We start from the raw sequence: 14,803 nt of genomic DNA, 5'->3' as shown, positions 1-14,803 counted from the left end.
AAAAATTGCTCTTAGTGGTTTTGATGCCATCTCAGGCTTTACAAGCTTATCTTTTATTAGAAGCATGTGACTGTCTTCTAGAAACTAGAGTAATCAGTGGTATGCCATCTTTCTTCAGCAGTAATTGTCAAATATTTCCATTTTTTGTTCTGATGTTGCATATGGGATTTAAAACTATTAATTAAAAGGATGTCCTTTGTGACCTCCATGAATAGCCAGTAGAGCATAGAAAGACAAATTACTTGTAATTTGAGTTCTCTACCAGTACTATTTTTAGGAGTCTTCCCTGGGAAAAATAATTTATTCAAGAGACAAAAGTAGATGAAATTTAGAGTAGAGACACAAATATTTTCTTAAGAAATATCATATATGAGATGTGAATTTGAGAACAGGCTGTGATATTTGTTTAGTATTTGAACAGAATCTGTCAATCTGTTTGTTCAGGCACATACAATGATAAGTTACTAAGAAATGCTGGAGCCTCTCCCTGGCCTCTTTTGTCTTGAACACGCTCTTCTTAATGCCTGTTCTGAACCTCTCCTACGAATCAAAGGAACATCAAGCATGCAGAGAAATCAGGGAGGCTTTCTAAAATGTTTCTGTTCAGAAACCACTCTAAAACAGAGTCCTGTATGGCACTAGCCTCAGGAGTTACTCTTCTCTATGTAATGTAAAAGTCAGCGGGTGTGATGGAGTGCAGCTGACTGTCTGTCAGGCAAACCTGCCTCCTAATGAACACTGATCCAGGCAGATACACTTACTATCTGAAGCAGCATCCAGATAAGATGCCAGGCAATTTCATATCCTAGAAAATTTAGAGGAAAAGTAATACTTAAGAGATCTCAACATTTGAGATGGAAGTACATCCAAACAATTTTAACTTTGCCATGGAATCACTTCTGATTTAAGAACATTTAATGGATCTGAAGCATGCCAATTCAGTTTTCAAACTGTATGCAATAATGTTTTCCAAAATGAGCTGGGGCCTTGATATAGAAAGCTACAGCTTGTTAACTTTGTGGGAAAGTCACTCTGCTTAGTCACCCAGAGTTGGATCAAAGTGACCGGTTTTAGGAGTACAGGTTTGAAAATCCTCCTTTTATTCTAAATTCTTTTTGTTTCAAAATCAGAGGAAAAAAGGTATACATGTGTGTTCCTTACATTTTTTTTTTTTATTTGTTTGAATCCATTTTTTTAAATCTGAAAATTACAGAGAAGGTGTGCACAGTACGCCTGTTATAGCAATGAGATCTTTAGCTGCTTGTGTTAATATTCAGCAAATAATGTTAGTGTATCCTACGTAGAAGACCACAACAACTTTGTCTTTTGTATTTATTTGTTTTTACAAATCTCAGAAGCAGGCTTTACAAAATGGTTCCTGTGTAAGTTTTTGGACTCATTTCCTATCTGATGAATGTCATGTCTGTAGATGAGAGCTGAGACTTTCACCTATCTGTTGCGTGTAAGGTCCCGTTTTGTACTTTGAGGGTAGCGGATGCACAAATGCTTAGGCTCCATCCTTCTTCCTGTGTCTGGAAAATGTAAAGGTTCATGCCTGAATTATTAATGTTCATGTAACTGTGTTGATTTACCTAATGGGTAATCATTCTGTGTAACAGCCTCCCTTGAGGCAGAGTTGTTTCAGGTTCAGTAGTAGCCAACTATAACCCTTGAGCAACAGGGGAACTTACCTTTGCTAACAGAGTAAATAGGGTTTCGATCAGCCTTGGTGGACGAGACCATTGCACTAAGGCTTTTCTTATTAGAATTCCTTAAACTATAGCAGATGCAGCAGTACTGGGAAATTGTAGGGGAAGTAGTAATTCCCCTTCTCCCTGTTGTTCTTTTAAAAGCTTCACCCAGACTTGAATGGAGTAGAAAAACTAATTGCTTTTCATTTTAAAACTAGAAGCGATTCACAGGGGATCCAATTAAAATTCCAGTGTCTGGAAGGAAATATGCCATATAAATCTGAAAAAGTGTTGCTTAAAAATTAGTAGTATCTCTGTACCGGATTGTGCAGGCTCAGAAGAATTTCAACACCCACATACTTAATTTCAAAATTTAAAAACTGTCATTACCCAATTTGCTCAGTTATTCTGAAATCCTATTTTGATCATAACCTGGAAAGTTTACAAAAGATTGATGAAGATATAAAAAGGCAATGACAGTTCATTGCTTGTTTATAACAGCATTGGGCAATGTGCTTTTTGTTCAAAAAGATCATCTTGACACAGTAGGGTTTGTCGGCAGTAAAGCTTGAAAAATGGGAAAGCAAAGACCAAGGTTCCCACCAAAACAGGCAGCCTTCCTTGCTTTGTTAGAAGACCTACATAACCACGGAAAGGCCTCACTCCTGCTGCATTTCCTCCTGACCTACACTGCTCCTTCAGCCGTCTGCTAGCAAGTAAATAGTGACCCTAGCCCTAGCCGTGTGCTGCTACCAGGACACGTGTGTTTATGCACCACTGAGTTGTTCACTTTCTGGCTATCTGAGCCTTCTTCCAGCTTTCTTGTAAGCTTGCAGTGCCATCTAGACTGTCAAACCAGTCTTCTCTAATTCAAAAGCAGGATAATGTCTCTGTTTTCCACTGTGACTGTAAGAATTAAAATGAATACAAGCTTAATAAATGAAGCATGAAAAATCACCTAGGTATTGATTTCTGATGACTCTCTCCCCTTCCCACTTGAGATATACTGGGAATGGGTTAAATGGTATCCAGTTTGGGGTGAAGACTTGCATTGTGTTATATTACACTGTGAACTCGTCATTAGTTCTTAACTAACAATACAAAAGAAAACCAAGCCAAAGGAAAACAAACCTGTTATTCAAACCCTTTGTTTTTAATTTAGTTTGCTCCTGGTGAAGCAGATTGTGAAGTGGTCTGGAATTCACTTACCTCTCCAGTTCTCTCATCACCCCTCGACACATGTTAGATCAGCCTGGGGCTGCTTTAATCTCAACCAGATGCTATTTTTCCCCTCGTAGACTTGTAGACCAGATGGAGTTTGCTGGCCTGTGCTGCACTGTGGCCATCCTCATACCCCAGATGGCATCAGCTTGTCCTCCCTCTCCTCCTCCCTACCTGCCCAGGCATGCTTGCCAGGTGTGCACACACCTTGCTCACAAGAAATTGTGGAGAGATGCTGCTGCAGTTTTTTGTGGACCATTTGTATAGCCTAAACGTGAGTGAATGTTACCTTTGACTGAGCACAGTGCTTATATTCTGTTTCTGCTCAGCATAACAGTTAAGGTGTATGAATAGCATGTGTTGAAATTAATGAAACTTAATTATAAGCTTCAGTACAGTGCTGGATGGGACCATAACCTCACAAACAGTGCTGGCTTGGGGGGCGAGCTGGGCACCTAGTACTTCTCCTGAAACAGAGAGCAGTCCTTTGCAGGTGACTCATCACTGACGTTTGACTTTTCAACATGACTTTTAAAATAAATCCATTTTATACGGGATCTAAATTTGAAAACATTTCTGATGACCACAGTTATGTACCTTGCAATGCATTGCTTGGCCTGTATCTGTTTAGTTTTCCTGCTCTTATTTTAATGTTATTTTATTGTCTGTGCACAAAGAAATTGCTGTTGGCGTATGTTTACTATGTATAGTTTCTCTTTTGTGCTTATATTAAGGATCTGAAAAAGCAAACCACTTAAGAATATGCCCAATAGAAAGCACACTCGCTGACATGAAGCTTCTAGTTCATCCATAACTTTCAGAGGTTTCTGCAGTTAGTCTGTAAATGAGTCTGGCTTTCAGAAGGGCTTTCTATGAAATGGTTGCTTTTTACTTTGAAATAAAATACATTGCAATATACCACTTTCCAACCATATGCTTACACATCATTTGACAAAGCCCAGAGAAAGTATTCTTGTGCCAAGTGAAAATGAAGTGTTATTTTTTCCTCGCTGTATAAACTCACTGGAACTTCATTTTCATGGTAGAAGTATTATTTCAGAAAAGTGGTAGTTAGGGTGAATGCTGAAATGTTATAGCCTGGTCATCTTACATGTGTATAGTCCTTTTATTATCATGTGCAGTTCCTTTAGTATGTCTTTTTTTTTCCTCAGTGAATTTTGCATTCAGCCTTGACGTACACTGTGAAGAAATACCTTCTTACTATTTATTATTCCTGAAACTGTCATCAATGTAATTTCTAACTCAGTTTTTTCACTGGGAAGTGTTAGGAAAAGCTTGTATAGAGAAATTATTGCAAAATATTAAGAGACTATATTGTGTACGTGTGATACATTACTTATCTGAAAGTAAGAAAGAAAATGTACACTTTAAATTATTTTAAAAGGAGGGAAAATACTCATGCATCCGTATCAAAACATTTCTTAAGCAAACTAATGCTCAAATGATCAAAGACTCAAAGCTCCATATTTTCAATTACTTGTGACTACAACTTGCAGTTGAAAGTCTTTCTGCACAATGAAAACTTACTCCATTTGTTGCAAATGTGAATGAAATGCTTTAGGGTGGTTTGTTTTATTTTTCTAACTTTCTCAAACAGGTAGCAGCCCTTTGGACAGTCCCAGGAACTTCTCTCCAAATGCACCTGCTCATTTTTCCTTTGTTCCTGCCCGAAGGTAAGGCAGGGTCTATTCTCTTTGGACTGGCAAGCAAATAGTCTATATACTTTTATTTAGAAATGGCCTTTGGGTTAGAAGTTTTTTGATCGTGTTTTACTTTCTCTGATGTTTCCAATTTTATTTTATTCTATTTTATTCTTTTTTGTTTAGATCTTGGCAGCACTCAGAAAGTATTAGGTGCTTTTCAGACCTAGAAGAAGATAAAGTAAATTAAGTAGTCAATACTGCCTAGGGAGAAGGCAATGTTCTCCCAGAAGGATGACATACACGGCATGTGATATAACAAATAATTCAGTCATAATGACATTAAAACCAGTTATGATTAGGATAATTGTATCTTAGTTGTAGTCCTAGATGCTCTTCTCACTGAACAACTGAGGTGTATCCTAAGTGTACTGATCTTCTTTGCTATGTCTGCACAAAGACGTGAACATACCTAAAATTAGGTATGCACAACTGTGTGTGAATTCATTCACTGCCTTCTGACTGGTAGCAACTTTTTAGTTTTCTCTACTGTCTTGGGCATTGGTGTCAAGAGTACATTAATGCTGTAATGAGGAAAAGAGCTGATAATTGAAATTGCAAGTCTACAAGAACTTCTAGAAGAGGAGCGGCATTGAGAGACCTGAATGTGAAGCTATCATCTGTCCTGCAGCGAATGCTAGACAAATGGTGGTCATGCCATATATCAATCTGGTGGAAAGAAATCTGATACTATAGTGATGAATTTAGTGTAAGGAATAGGATAGAAAGAACAAAGACAGCTGGGAGAAGCAGACAAATGGTGTATTGAATGTTGTATCCCCAGCAGGTAGGCAGAAATGGATAATGATACAGAAAGTTAAATTTTGTGGAGCAATGAAGAACAGGGAAAAAAGCGATCCCAAGCAGGGTTCAGGCACAGCAGCAGGATTATTAGTTTCAAGTGTGAGGAAGATATTTTGGATTTGCTAAACTCTGCCTCGGCTGAGAAAAAACCTGCCTGTGTTAAAATGATCTGAGAATGGGAAACGTGATCATCCTGAGAGGAAGTAAGTTTTCTGAGAATGACAGATTTAGCTTGAGGACTAGTTAGAAAAAGGATAGGTCTCAAAACTTCAAAGAAGAATAAAGGGTTAGGATTTGATGCAATAAGGTACGCTCTTTATCTGAATGGTAGGTAAATCCTGGAGTGTTTCCCCATTGAGGTGATTTGCTAGAAGACCTGGTGTCCTTGAATACTGTTTGAAGTAGACTTTGGTTTTCAGGTCTTATGTAAGAAAAAACTGTATAATAGCATATGGAATGTGACAGACTGGATAAGTATTTTCCTGTTGCCTCAGAGGGAAAAGTTAGTGTTTTACCTGCTGGTAAAACAATTCAAATGGACTCACGGCACCCACCTTTATTTTTAGAGAGGTATCTGAGCCTGATCTGCGTGTATTCAGTAAGCTCTGTTGAAGTCAACTGAATTTTTACCAGTTTTCACAGTATCTGGGGTTCTGGACCCTAGAACACAGGAGGAAAGTAGCAGCTGAAACCATTGTCAAAACTTAACATAATTTTTCAACATCATGTTTCAACTTGATGTTTCAGCATCATTGCTTTCTAAAATTCCAAGCAGAAAATAAGTGTTTTAATAATAAAAGTCTGAAGAGTGCCCTTTCATACTTTTCCACTTTTAAAATCTAATTTTTAAAGAAATAGGTGAATGAAGGTTAAGTCTGTCCTATCAAATACATTTTACAGCATGCAAGTTGCTCTCTATACTTTTTCTGTCCTTGAAAAAAGAACACTTAAGCACAGCTTGTTTTAGAAACTTGTTTCTATTTTCTACTTGCATTGCACCCTGAATAGCTATGCCAGCAGTAACAATACATGTTTATTAGATTATCACATGGTGGTATCAGAATAACTTCTACACGGTGGCATTAAGTAATTGAAAGTGTGGTCCTCTGTTACCCCAAGCAAAAGGATGTTTCACTGTACCCTTTTGACCGGCGTTGTGCGGGTCTTAAGAGATGGTTCTTACCTGATTTCCTCCCGTTGCCATCACAGAAATTATTTGTTGCTGATTTTCTCCCTTTTATATTTGGTGTAATTTCTTCATTTATTATCCTGTTTGGACATCATTTGTGATTTCCATTCTTTCATTATAGCCCTGTGATCAGTTGATTCTTGGGACAGAATAGGAAACACATTTGGAAAACTCATTTTATAGTAAAGCCAATTTCACTACAATATACTGCAAGATTGTCCTGAGTTTGACTAGTGATGAATCATAAATCCCTTGCTAGACACCCTTTCAGTGATTGTGTCATAGCCTCGAAGTCAGCATGTTCAGGAATCCTCCTGTTTAAATAAAGAAATGTATGGTTAATTCTGTGCATGCTCACTAAAACTGATCTTAGTGGAATACCAGTAACAGAAGACGAGAGTTTTTTTCAGAAATCACATGTGCATCTTTTACTTCTCCCTCTCTCATAATCATTGTACAATTTCTTCCATACAGCCACGGACACAGAGCAGACAGGTAATGTGTATCGTGTTGCTGTTGTTTGTGTATGTGTATGAACTGTGCTTCTGTGCGGCTGAGCCTGTGTCCCTAACAAGTTCATGCTGTAATAACCCCATTTAGGCATTCAGCTTCTATTCTTTGGTAATCAAAACAGGAAATCTTTGCATTTTGGCTTAAAATGTTAAACAGGTAGTGCTCTGGAGAAGATGCGTTCTTCTTCTAGCATCTTCTTGCTTTGAAATTCATCTGCTGTTCATTGAATAGCATTTAGCTGCCGTAAAAATACCTCCTTAATTAACTAATTAAAACGTCATTTCAAAGGCAAAATTTGTTGTTCGCATGTTTTTATTGTGCTAGCAAAAGGTCTATAACAAATAAAATAAAAGACCTAAAAATTTCTTTCCAAGTATCTTTTCCTGAAGCAATATTGCATGAGGTCTCTCTAAAAATATGTTTATTAACAAAGCACTGAAGTAACTTTGAAATGTTTTGCATAAATGAAGGAGGAATTTTCTTTTAAAGTCTTTTTCCCATTGCCTTTGATTTGGAAGATTTCTACTCCTGTCCCACTTCTTTCTGCTAGAATAGAGCTGATATGCGTTGTCCTGACTGCTTAGCACATTGCTTGCCTAGATTGCATCAGCAGAAAATAGCCCAAGCATGAAGAGGTATCCTGTAATTTTCTAATTGAGAAAGATTTTTTTTTTTAATTATTTTTTTTTGTTAACTTTGTCAAAATGAAAATTCTGAAGGAATTTCAATACACAATTCGGGCAACTCAGTAAAAAAGGGATTAGGCTTTCCTTTTGCAAAAAATGAGTGACCTGTGCATTCCTGTCTACTGTTTGAGAAGTCAGGAACATACTGTCTTGCTTTGGGACTGAGGGTCCAAACTGAGGTCGAAACATTGACCTAAATATTTCCCCAGTACCCCTCTATGTTACAAGAAGCTGAATGAAGATCATTGAAGTTTGGTGTTCAGTCACTGACCACATCATGCAGCGACTTTGTAATGCTACATTTGTTGTTTTTCAGGGATAAGAAAGAAATCTAATTTCTCTTGGAATTCTTGGAGATTGTTCTTTTACATGTAATTGTCTTGTCAAAGAAAACATCATCTGTGGCTAAATGGGGTTTAGCTATAACATACGCATGCAATAGAAATCTGCATTACAGCTTGATTTTTTTTTTTTTTTAAATGCATGAAGCATGAGTTGTCTTAAAAAACTCTCTTGACGTAATATTCTTTCAGTGATGTAGAACAGAGGGTTTGTTTCCCCCTCATTCTAAGACAGATGGCAAAGAGGAGCGGTGTGTATCAGTGCCTGAAAATAAACGGAACTAGATCTGGAAAAAATATAAACAGGCATTTATGTCTGGGTGTGCAGGGAACTGTTTTTCTGAAGATGAGGCTTCATGGGTGTGGATAGTGAGATGAGAAATATTACTGTGAAGATGATAACAATTGATTTTTTTTTATAAGCACTAAGCACTATTTCAGACCTGTACAAACATGCTATTTTCTAATGCACTTGTATTAATGTATGTGTACCCAATAACCCCCAAATCTTTCCAAAGTAAGCTAGAATGGTGAACCATTCTAATTCAGCTTCACTTTATGACCAGTTACTGATAATCTGCTATAATCAAACAAACAAACAAACAAGTGGAGACTGATGTGAGGAGGAGAATTCTTTAACATCCATGCCAACATGCAACAAGACACGTTATAGGACACACAATGCATGCGAGACTGAAACGAAATCAGAGGCAGAAAAGGTGCTGAGACTGAGCTGAGTGTAGTTCAGTTTCCATCCTCACTGAGGCGGGTTTTGGGGGGAGAAGAGGATTTCAAGGAGGGCAGTACTGGTTCTGCTCAAAGCAGTTTTATAGTTCCTCAGTTCCTCAGTTTTGATGTTGGTGAAATAAGACCTTTTCTGCAGTATCTCCAGGATGTTTTGGCAATTTTCCCTGAGGGTCATGTTTCTTTGGCTACGATAGGGAGATAACTACTAATATTATATTGACTGGAGGAGAAGGAGACCCTAGGTGGAATTTCTGTGATTTCCGTCTCCTCTGTATTTTGAGTAGACCTCTCAGCTCTGTTCAGATCTGCTGTAGTGAATTTAATTCACCAGCTGTGTCAGGCGATGTGCTAGGCAGAATGCCTTCTGACTAGGTAAGCAAACATGTCTGCTTTCGGTCGATTCTTGATCTAATATGATTTTTTTTTTTTTTCCTCAATTTGAAACTTTAATTGGAAGACAAGGAACTGCATCAGTAATAATATTAGGCATGACTGTCTTTTTCAGAGAAGTTTGAAATGAGCTGATTTCATTTGTCTGGTTTAGAAACTCCAATTTTTGCACAACTGGTCAAATCTACAAAGCATCTACTTAATGCAGGAATCTGATGCCCATTTACTTTCTTTTTCAAGGTCACTTACTTTTGCTTTTAAAACTTACCCTAGCTGCTTTTTCACAAAGTTCATTGTCAATAGGATACCTGATTTATCTGAATAACTCGAGACTTCAGTAAAAATATGAGGTTAAGAGGTTTGAGGGAAGAAAGTGCTTATTTCCCTCAAGTATTAGCCACAATATATCCCTGACAGTAATATCCCTTGCTGCTTTTCCCCAGAACGGATGGACGCCGCTGGTCCTTGGCCTCCCTTCCTTCATCTGGATATGGAACAAACACTCCCAGTTCAACAGTTTCAGTAAGTGGCACAGACTTTTTCAAGCAATTCAGTTTGTACAAACACACCCTAACAAATCAGCTTCTGAGTCTTTACTAAAATATCTGATCTTTCTTCATTGTTTTGCTAACATTATTTAATATACTAATTATTTTAAAAATTATTTTAATTATTGGTTCTGCTGCTTTTTCCTCCATTTCCCAGCTCCTATCATCTTGCACTTTGCCTTTAGCATTGGTGAAATCCCAGTGCAGCACTTGGCTCGACTGATCAGTTGAGAGGCACAATGTGTCAGAAGTGGCAGGACTCTAAGAGATAGTGCATAATTACTAGCCAGCTCTCAGCTTTTTTATAACTGGGAAATGAAATTCTTGTCTGCTTTCAAGTTCTTAGTATGAAAACCTCTGCTAACAGGCTAGCAGAAGGAAAAACTGATAATCTACATCTGTTACTCAACTCCAATAATTTGAACCTCCTAATGAAGCTTTTCAGTTCTTACACATGTCATTACAAAGGCTGGCTGCAGTTTGCTTGAATTCTGTACTTTCAGAAGGCTAGTATGTCATTAATACCAGTAAAGTAGCAGCACCATGTTAACCCTTATAACTCTCAGATACTTCGTACAATGAATCTTATTTTTTAGTTTATGCAAACTGGATATTGGGGTTATCCACATAACAACCTTGCAAAGTGAAGTGTAGAAAAATTAGAAACGTTAAGGCTACCTGTACAGACTTAATGTAACACGCTTTTGTATGTGTGTTATGGTGAGTGTCTTCAACTGTGTGGTCACATATCACTGCCTCTTTCCATAATACTTCTACTGATCATTTTGTTTTATATGTACTATTTAGGGTATGTTCCTAATAATTGTAATACCTGCATTAATTAGGACTCAATACTCCATGTTATGCAAATCTTACACTGAATGCAGTATCGTTGTGTTCCTTGTGAGCTGTTCTATTAAGTTCATCCATATACTTTCTAGTGCCTCTCAAACACAAATTTATCATCACAGTTCCTTAGGAGGTGAATGTTAAATTCAGACTATATAGCAAGAGAAGAAACTGGGATCAAGAATTTCCTCTTAGTATAAATTGATATGATTAAAATTTGATTTTGAAAGTTAATCTCATCTCTGTAGCTTCATATGTTCAGACACATTCCCACAGACTCTAGTTTGCACAGTTCCACAATTTGTTATTTTTTTTTGTCCTTCAAGACAGTTGGGTTTTGCTTGGGTTTTGTTGTTGGGTTTTTTTGTTTGTTTGGTTGTTTTTTTTTCTCATTAGAAGGCAGGTAACTTGATTTCAGTCTCCTGTGTGAGAAGTTTCTGGGCATGTGTTTACAGATATACGGGCAGGAGCACAGAAAAATGTGGGAGAAGATTTCATTATCAACATGAAGAAGATGCCCCTGGTTTCACTGCCAAGCAATATTACATATTCAAGCACCTGAGAGCAGCTGTTAAAAAGGCACTCTTCTTTTGCCTTTATAGTCTTAGGTTAAATCTTTATGGGCATAAGCCATGGCTAAATCCTCTTCTGGGTGCAAGCTATGAGAGCATGGAGCAAGTACATTTACTTTCTGTACAGATGATATCCAAATAGTTTGATCATTGGTTGTCACTGTGGGAACTTCCAAGATGCCCGTGAAGATGACACCTTTGGAGACCAAACTGCCTGCAATGCGTAAGTCCTTCTTACCTGCAGGTGTGATCACTGGTTTTTCAAGAGTTTGGGTAGGTGCCCACGGAGAGAGCAAAACTAACAAAAAAATAAATCTGTTGGATGTGTCAGTCCTTGCTGTGAAATAGGGACATTAAAGCTTTTACTTTGAGGAAAAAAAAAATTTTTGCTTCTACTTTTAGAAAGTTCTCAGCTTTCTGACATGGGAAAGAAAGCATATTTGTCTCTTGTCATGTTCCCAGAAATAGCTAGATCATTTTGATTGAGATTTTTCGTGGGGGGGATCTGAGATAGACATGTCACATAGAAAGCATCCGTTCAAATGGTGTAAGTATTATAAGGTTGTAAGCAACAGAAAACAAGGTGGTATAATGAGAAACATGAAGTGATAGTCATATGTAGATCTGAATTCACCTTCCTGCAGGAAATAGTTAGATTAAAACCTGTAATTCCAAGACTTTTTTTTTTTCTTTGAAATGGCCGAGTCTCTCATCTCTTGTCCTTTTGCTGGTTCAGTGTTACAATCTCAGAAAGACATTTAAATGGGCTGTTTAGTAAGTAGTGATGCAATTCTTGGAGCTATTAAACTTAGTATTACATTTCTAAGCCCATCCTACTTACTGCTTTTCTATGACAATGCTATTATCATAGTATTTCATAGATAAGAATTAATTTGAATTGATATGAATAACACCTCTGAAGTTGATAAGCAGTATTATTCCTGTGTAGACTTTAAAACTGAAGTAAGTAGTAGTCAAGGCGCTTGTCAAAAGGGCACAATGAATTAATGCTGTAGATGCAAATTTAACAGAATTTTGGGCTTCCATTTGGTGTGATCAGTCCTCTAGATTACTTTTTTTTTTTTTCCAAGCAAGATAGAAGGAATCTGGTAGACTCTCTTTCTGGTGTACGTATCAGTAGGAAATGAAATATCAAGAAGAGCGTCAGTTGTGTGTTCTGCTGGCCTGATTTTCTGTATGGCAGTTAGAGCTGACCTGCATCTCTGTGGTCATAGATCAGCTGCTCTACCAACCAACCAACCAACTGAACAGAGACATTTGCCTATTCTAAGATCATTGGAAACCTGCAGGTTCTGCTTTATTTTTTGCTTCCAAATGAGGGACGACACTTTTAAAAAATGCACGTTTACCCTTTTCATACAAATCATGAAGACCAGATACATCTCGTCAGACCAACACTGAAAAAGCTGGAGAAGACCTTCTTTCAAGTTAGACGAATATAGAACAGCCAATTGAATGGGCCAAAATAGAATTATTTTTAAATATCTAAACTGCTAATTTTTAAACATCTAATTCATTTTCTAGATGTAGAGTTAATATATAAGCTACTAGAGTATTAGCTTGAATTTTTTTACTGGAGAAGAGTTGACTAATTCTGCATCTGTAATTAAGATACCAGGGGGGTGTTTGTATTAGTCTGCTGCAAATATTGAATACAATGATGTGATTACTTTAAAAATCAATACTTAGAAGTGCTTCGCTTTGCTTTCACGCTTTTTCATTGGAAGGTTGTATGCCTTAAGACTGCTAGAGAAGCCCTTGGCAGAGGAAAGTCCAGTTCTCATCATGGTCTTTGTCTTCAGGGCTCTCTGTCATTATTCTCTGGAATTACAAACTTTGTGATGTGATCGCTTTTAAGGAGAGAAAGTAGGAGGAGGATTTTGTTGGGTCATCTATGAGCTGACTAGCACTGCTTCCCCAGTGATTTTGCTGTTGGGAGACATGAAGTTTTCAATGCTTTTTCTAGAATATAAGTTTTGATTTTTTTTTTTTTTTCCTAACTCCAGTAACTAGTGATTATGGGCTAACCTTCCTCAGTGTGGTAGTTTTAGTTTAATTTTGTTTTGAATAAGACATGTATTTGTAATACCAGAACTTGAGTACCTGCTAAGGCAGGTTTGTAAGACCTTTAAGTAAGTCTTTAGTAATTCCTGCTCTTTTGCAGGATTTGTGTTATTCATCATGAACGGGATGTCAGCTGACACGTACCTTTTCTTTGAGAAGTGTTGCCAGTTTTTTGTAGGCAGGTACTTCTTCTCGCTCCTTGTATTGTGTAAGACACAAAGACAGCTCTGAAAGTCAAACAGGGCTTGCATAATTCCGTACTACAGGGGGAGAATCCTTCCTGTATCTGGCATAAGCAGCGTGCACAGCAGAATAGCTGTGGGCGAAGGGGATATCGAACACCCAGGCTCTCTGTCTTGGCTTCAGTGTGGATTTGATTAGTATAAGCTGATACACCATCTGGATAATCATCACTGTGCGGACACTGTGCTGGAGATGACTTCCCAACACGATCCCTGCACCGAGACCTGCCTGAAGGACAACACTGGAAGTGGCAGCTTCCTGTTCCAGCCACACTTGGAGTTTGTGCATGTCCCAAGGCTTTCAAGGGGGTTCGTTTCTGTAAAAACCTCTGCAGTGCAGAGGGAGAGGATCTGGGGTCTGGAGCCAATTTTTTTTTTATCAAAGAATATGATCTTTAGATTTATAAGTTCTCACATTCAGATGTCCATCTCAGTCTTGGCTAGAATTCTCTAGAGAAGACTATGCTAGGATCTGCAACAATCTGCTTAGTTTTAATTCAGTTCAAATGGAGCTGTCACCCTCTTGACAAATTTGGATATACTTGTTTTAGGTAATTTCAGAGTATTTTCTCTTCGCTATCAACATTACAAACATGCAGGACTCAGTGAAAAGCCTTATCAGCATTTGGCTTTCATTGCTTGGCCATACTTCTTAGCTTTCTCTTCCAAAACCCATCAACAGCAAATAAGTCTAGAAAAGCATGCTGGGTGAGTTAAAGCTTTGGTCGTCATACATGTAATATCCTGTACGAACAGAGAAGGTCTGGTGGGTGATGTGGTGGTCGGAGGCTGTCTTGGGCTCAGCGACCATGAAATGACAGAGTTTTCAATTCTTGGAGACGTAAGGAAGGGGGTCAGCAAAAGTGCCACCCTGAACTTTAGAAAGGCAGACTTTGGCCTGTTTAGGAGTCTGGTTAACAGAGTCCCTTAGGAAGCAGTCCTGAAGGGCAAAGGAGTCCAGGAAGGCTGGATATTATTCAAGAGGGAAGTCTTAAAGGCACAGGAGCAGGCCGTCCCCATGTGCCGTAAGTCGAGCAGGCGGGGGAGAAGACCGGCCGGGCTAAACAGAGCTTTGGCTGGAACTCGGGAAAAAAAGGAGAGCTTACCGCCTTTGGAAGAAGGGGCAGGTGACTCAGGAGGACTACAAGGATGTTGTGAGGTTATGCAGGGAGAAGATTAGAAAGGTGAAGGCCCAGCTAGAACT

At 38.2% G+C, this 14,803-nt stretch overlaps 1 protein-coding gene across 11 annotated transcripts in view; it reads left to right on the top strand.

Moving 5' to 3' along the window:
• MAST2 (microtubule associated serine/threonine kinase 2) overlaps window positions 1-14,803 on the top strand; it is a 227,590-nt gene that overhangs the window by 160,545 nt on the left and 52,242 nt on the right. For 9 of the 11 annotated variants that reach the window (XM_087733138.1, XM_087733142.1, XM_087733139.1 and 6 more), the window contains 3 exons: window positions 4,531-4,606; window positions 7,101-7,121; window positions 9,747-9,825. In XM_087733138.1, coding sequence (XP_087589264.1) covers window positions 4,531-4,606; window positions 7,101-7,121; window positions 9,747-9,825 — 176 coding nt within the window. The remainder of the gene's footprint in view (window positions 1-4,530; window positions 4,607-7,100; window positions 7,122-9,746; window positions 9,826-14,803) is intronic. The other 2 variants (XM_087733137.1, XM_087733135.1) reach the window with 1 other exon arrangement.

This window comes from Nipponia nippon, unplaced genomic scaffold (genome assembly GCF_047370975.1).
Source record: "Nipponia nippon isolate SJK-2023a ecotype South Korea unplaced genomic scaffold, ASM4737097v1 scaffold_5, whole genome shotgun sequence".
Taxonomy (NCBI): domain Eukaryota; kingdom Metazoa; phylum Chordata; class Aves; order Pelecaniformes; family Threskiornithidae; genus Nipponia; species Nipponia nippon.
Note: the sequence above shows the minus strand (reverse complement) of the source record. Positions and strands in the feature narration are given on the sequence as shown.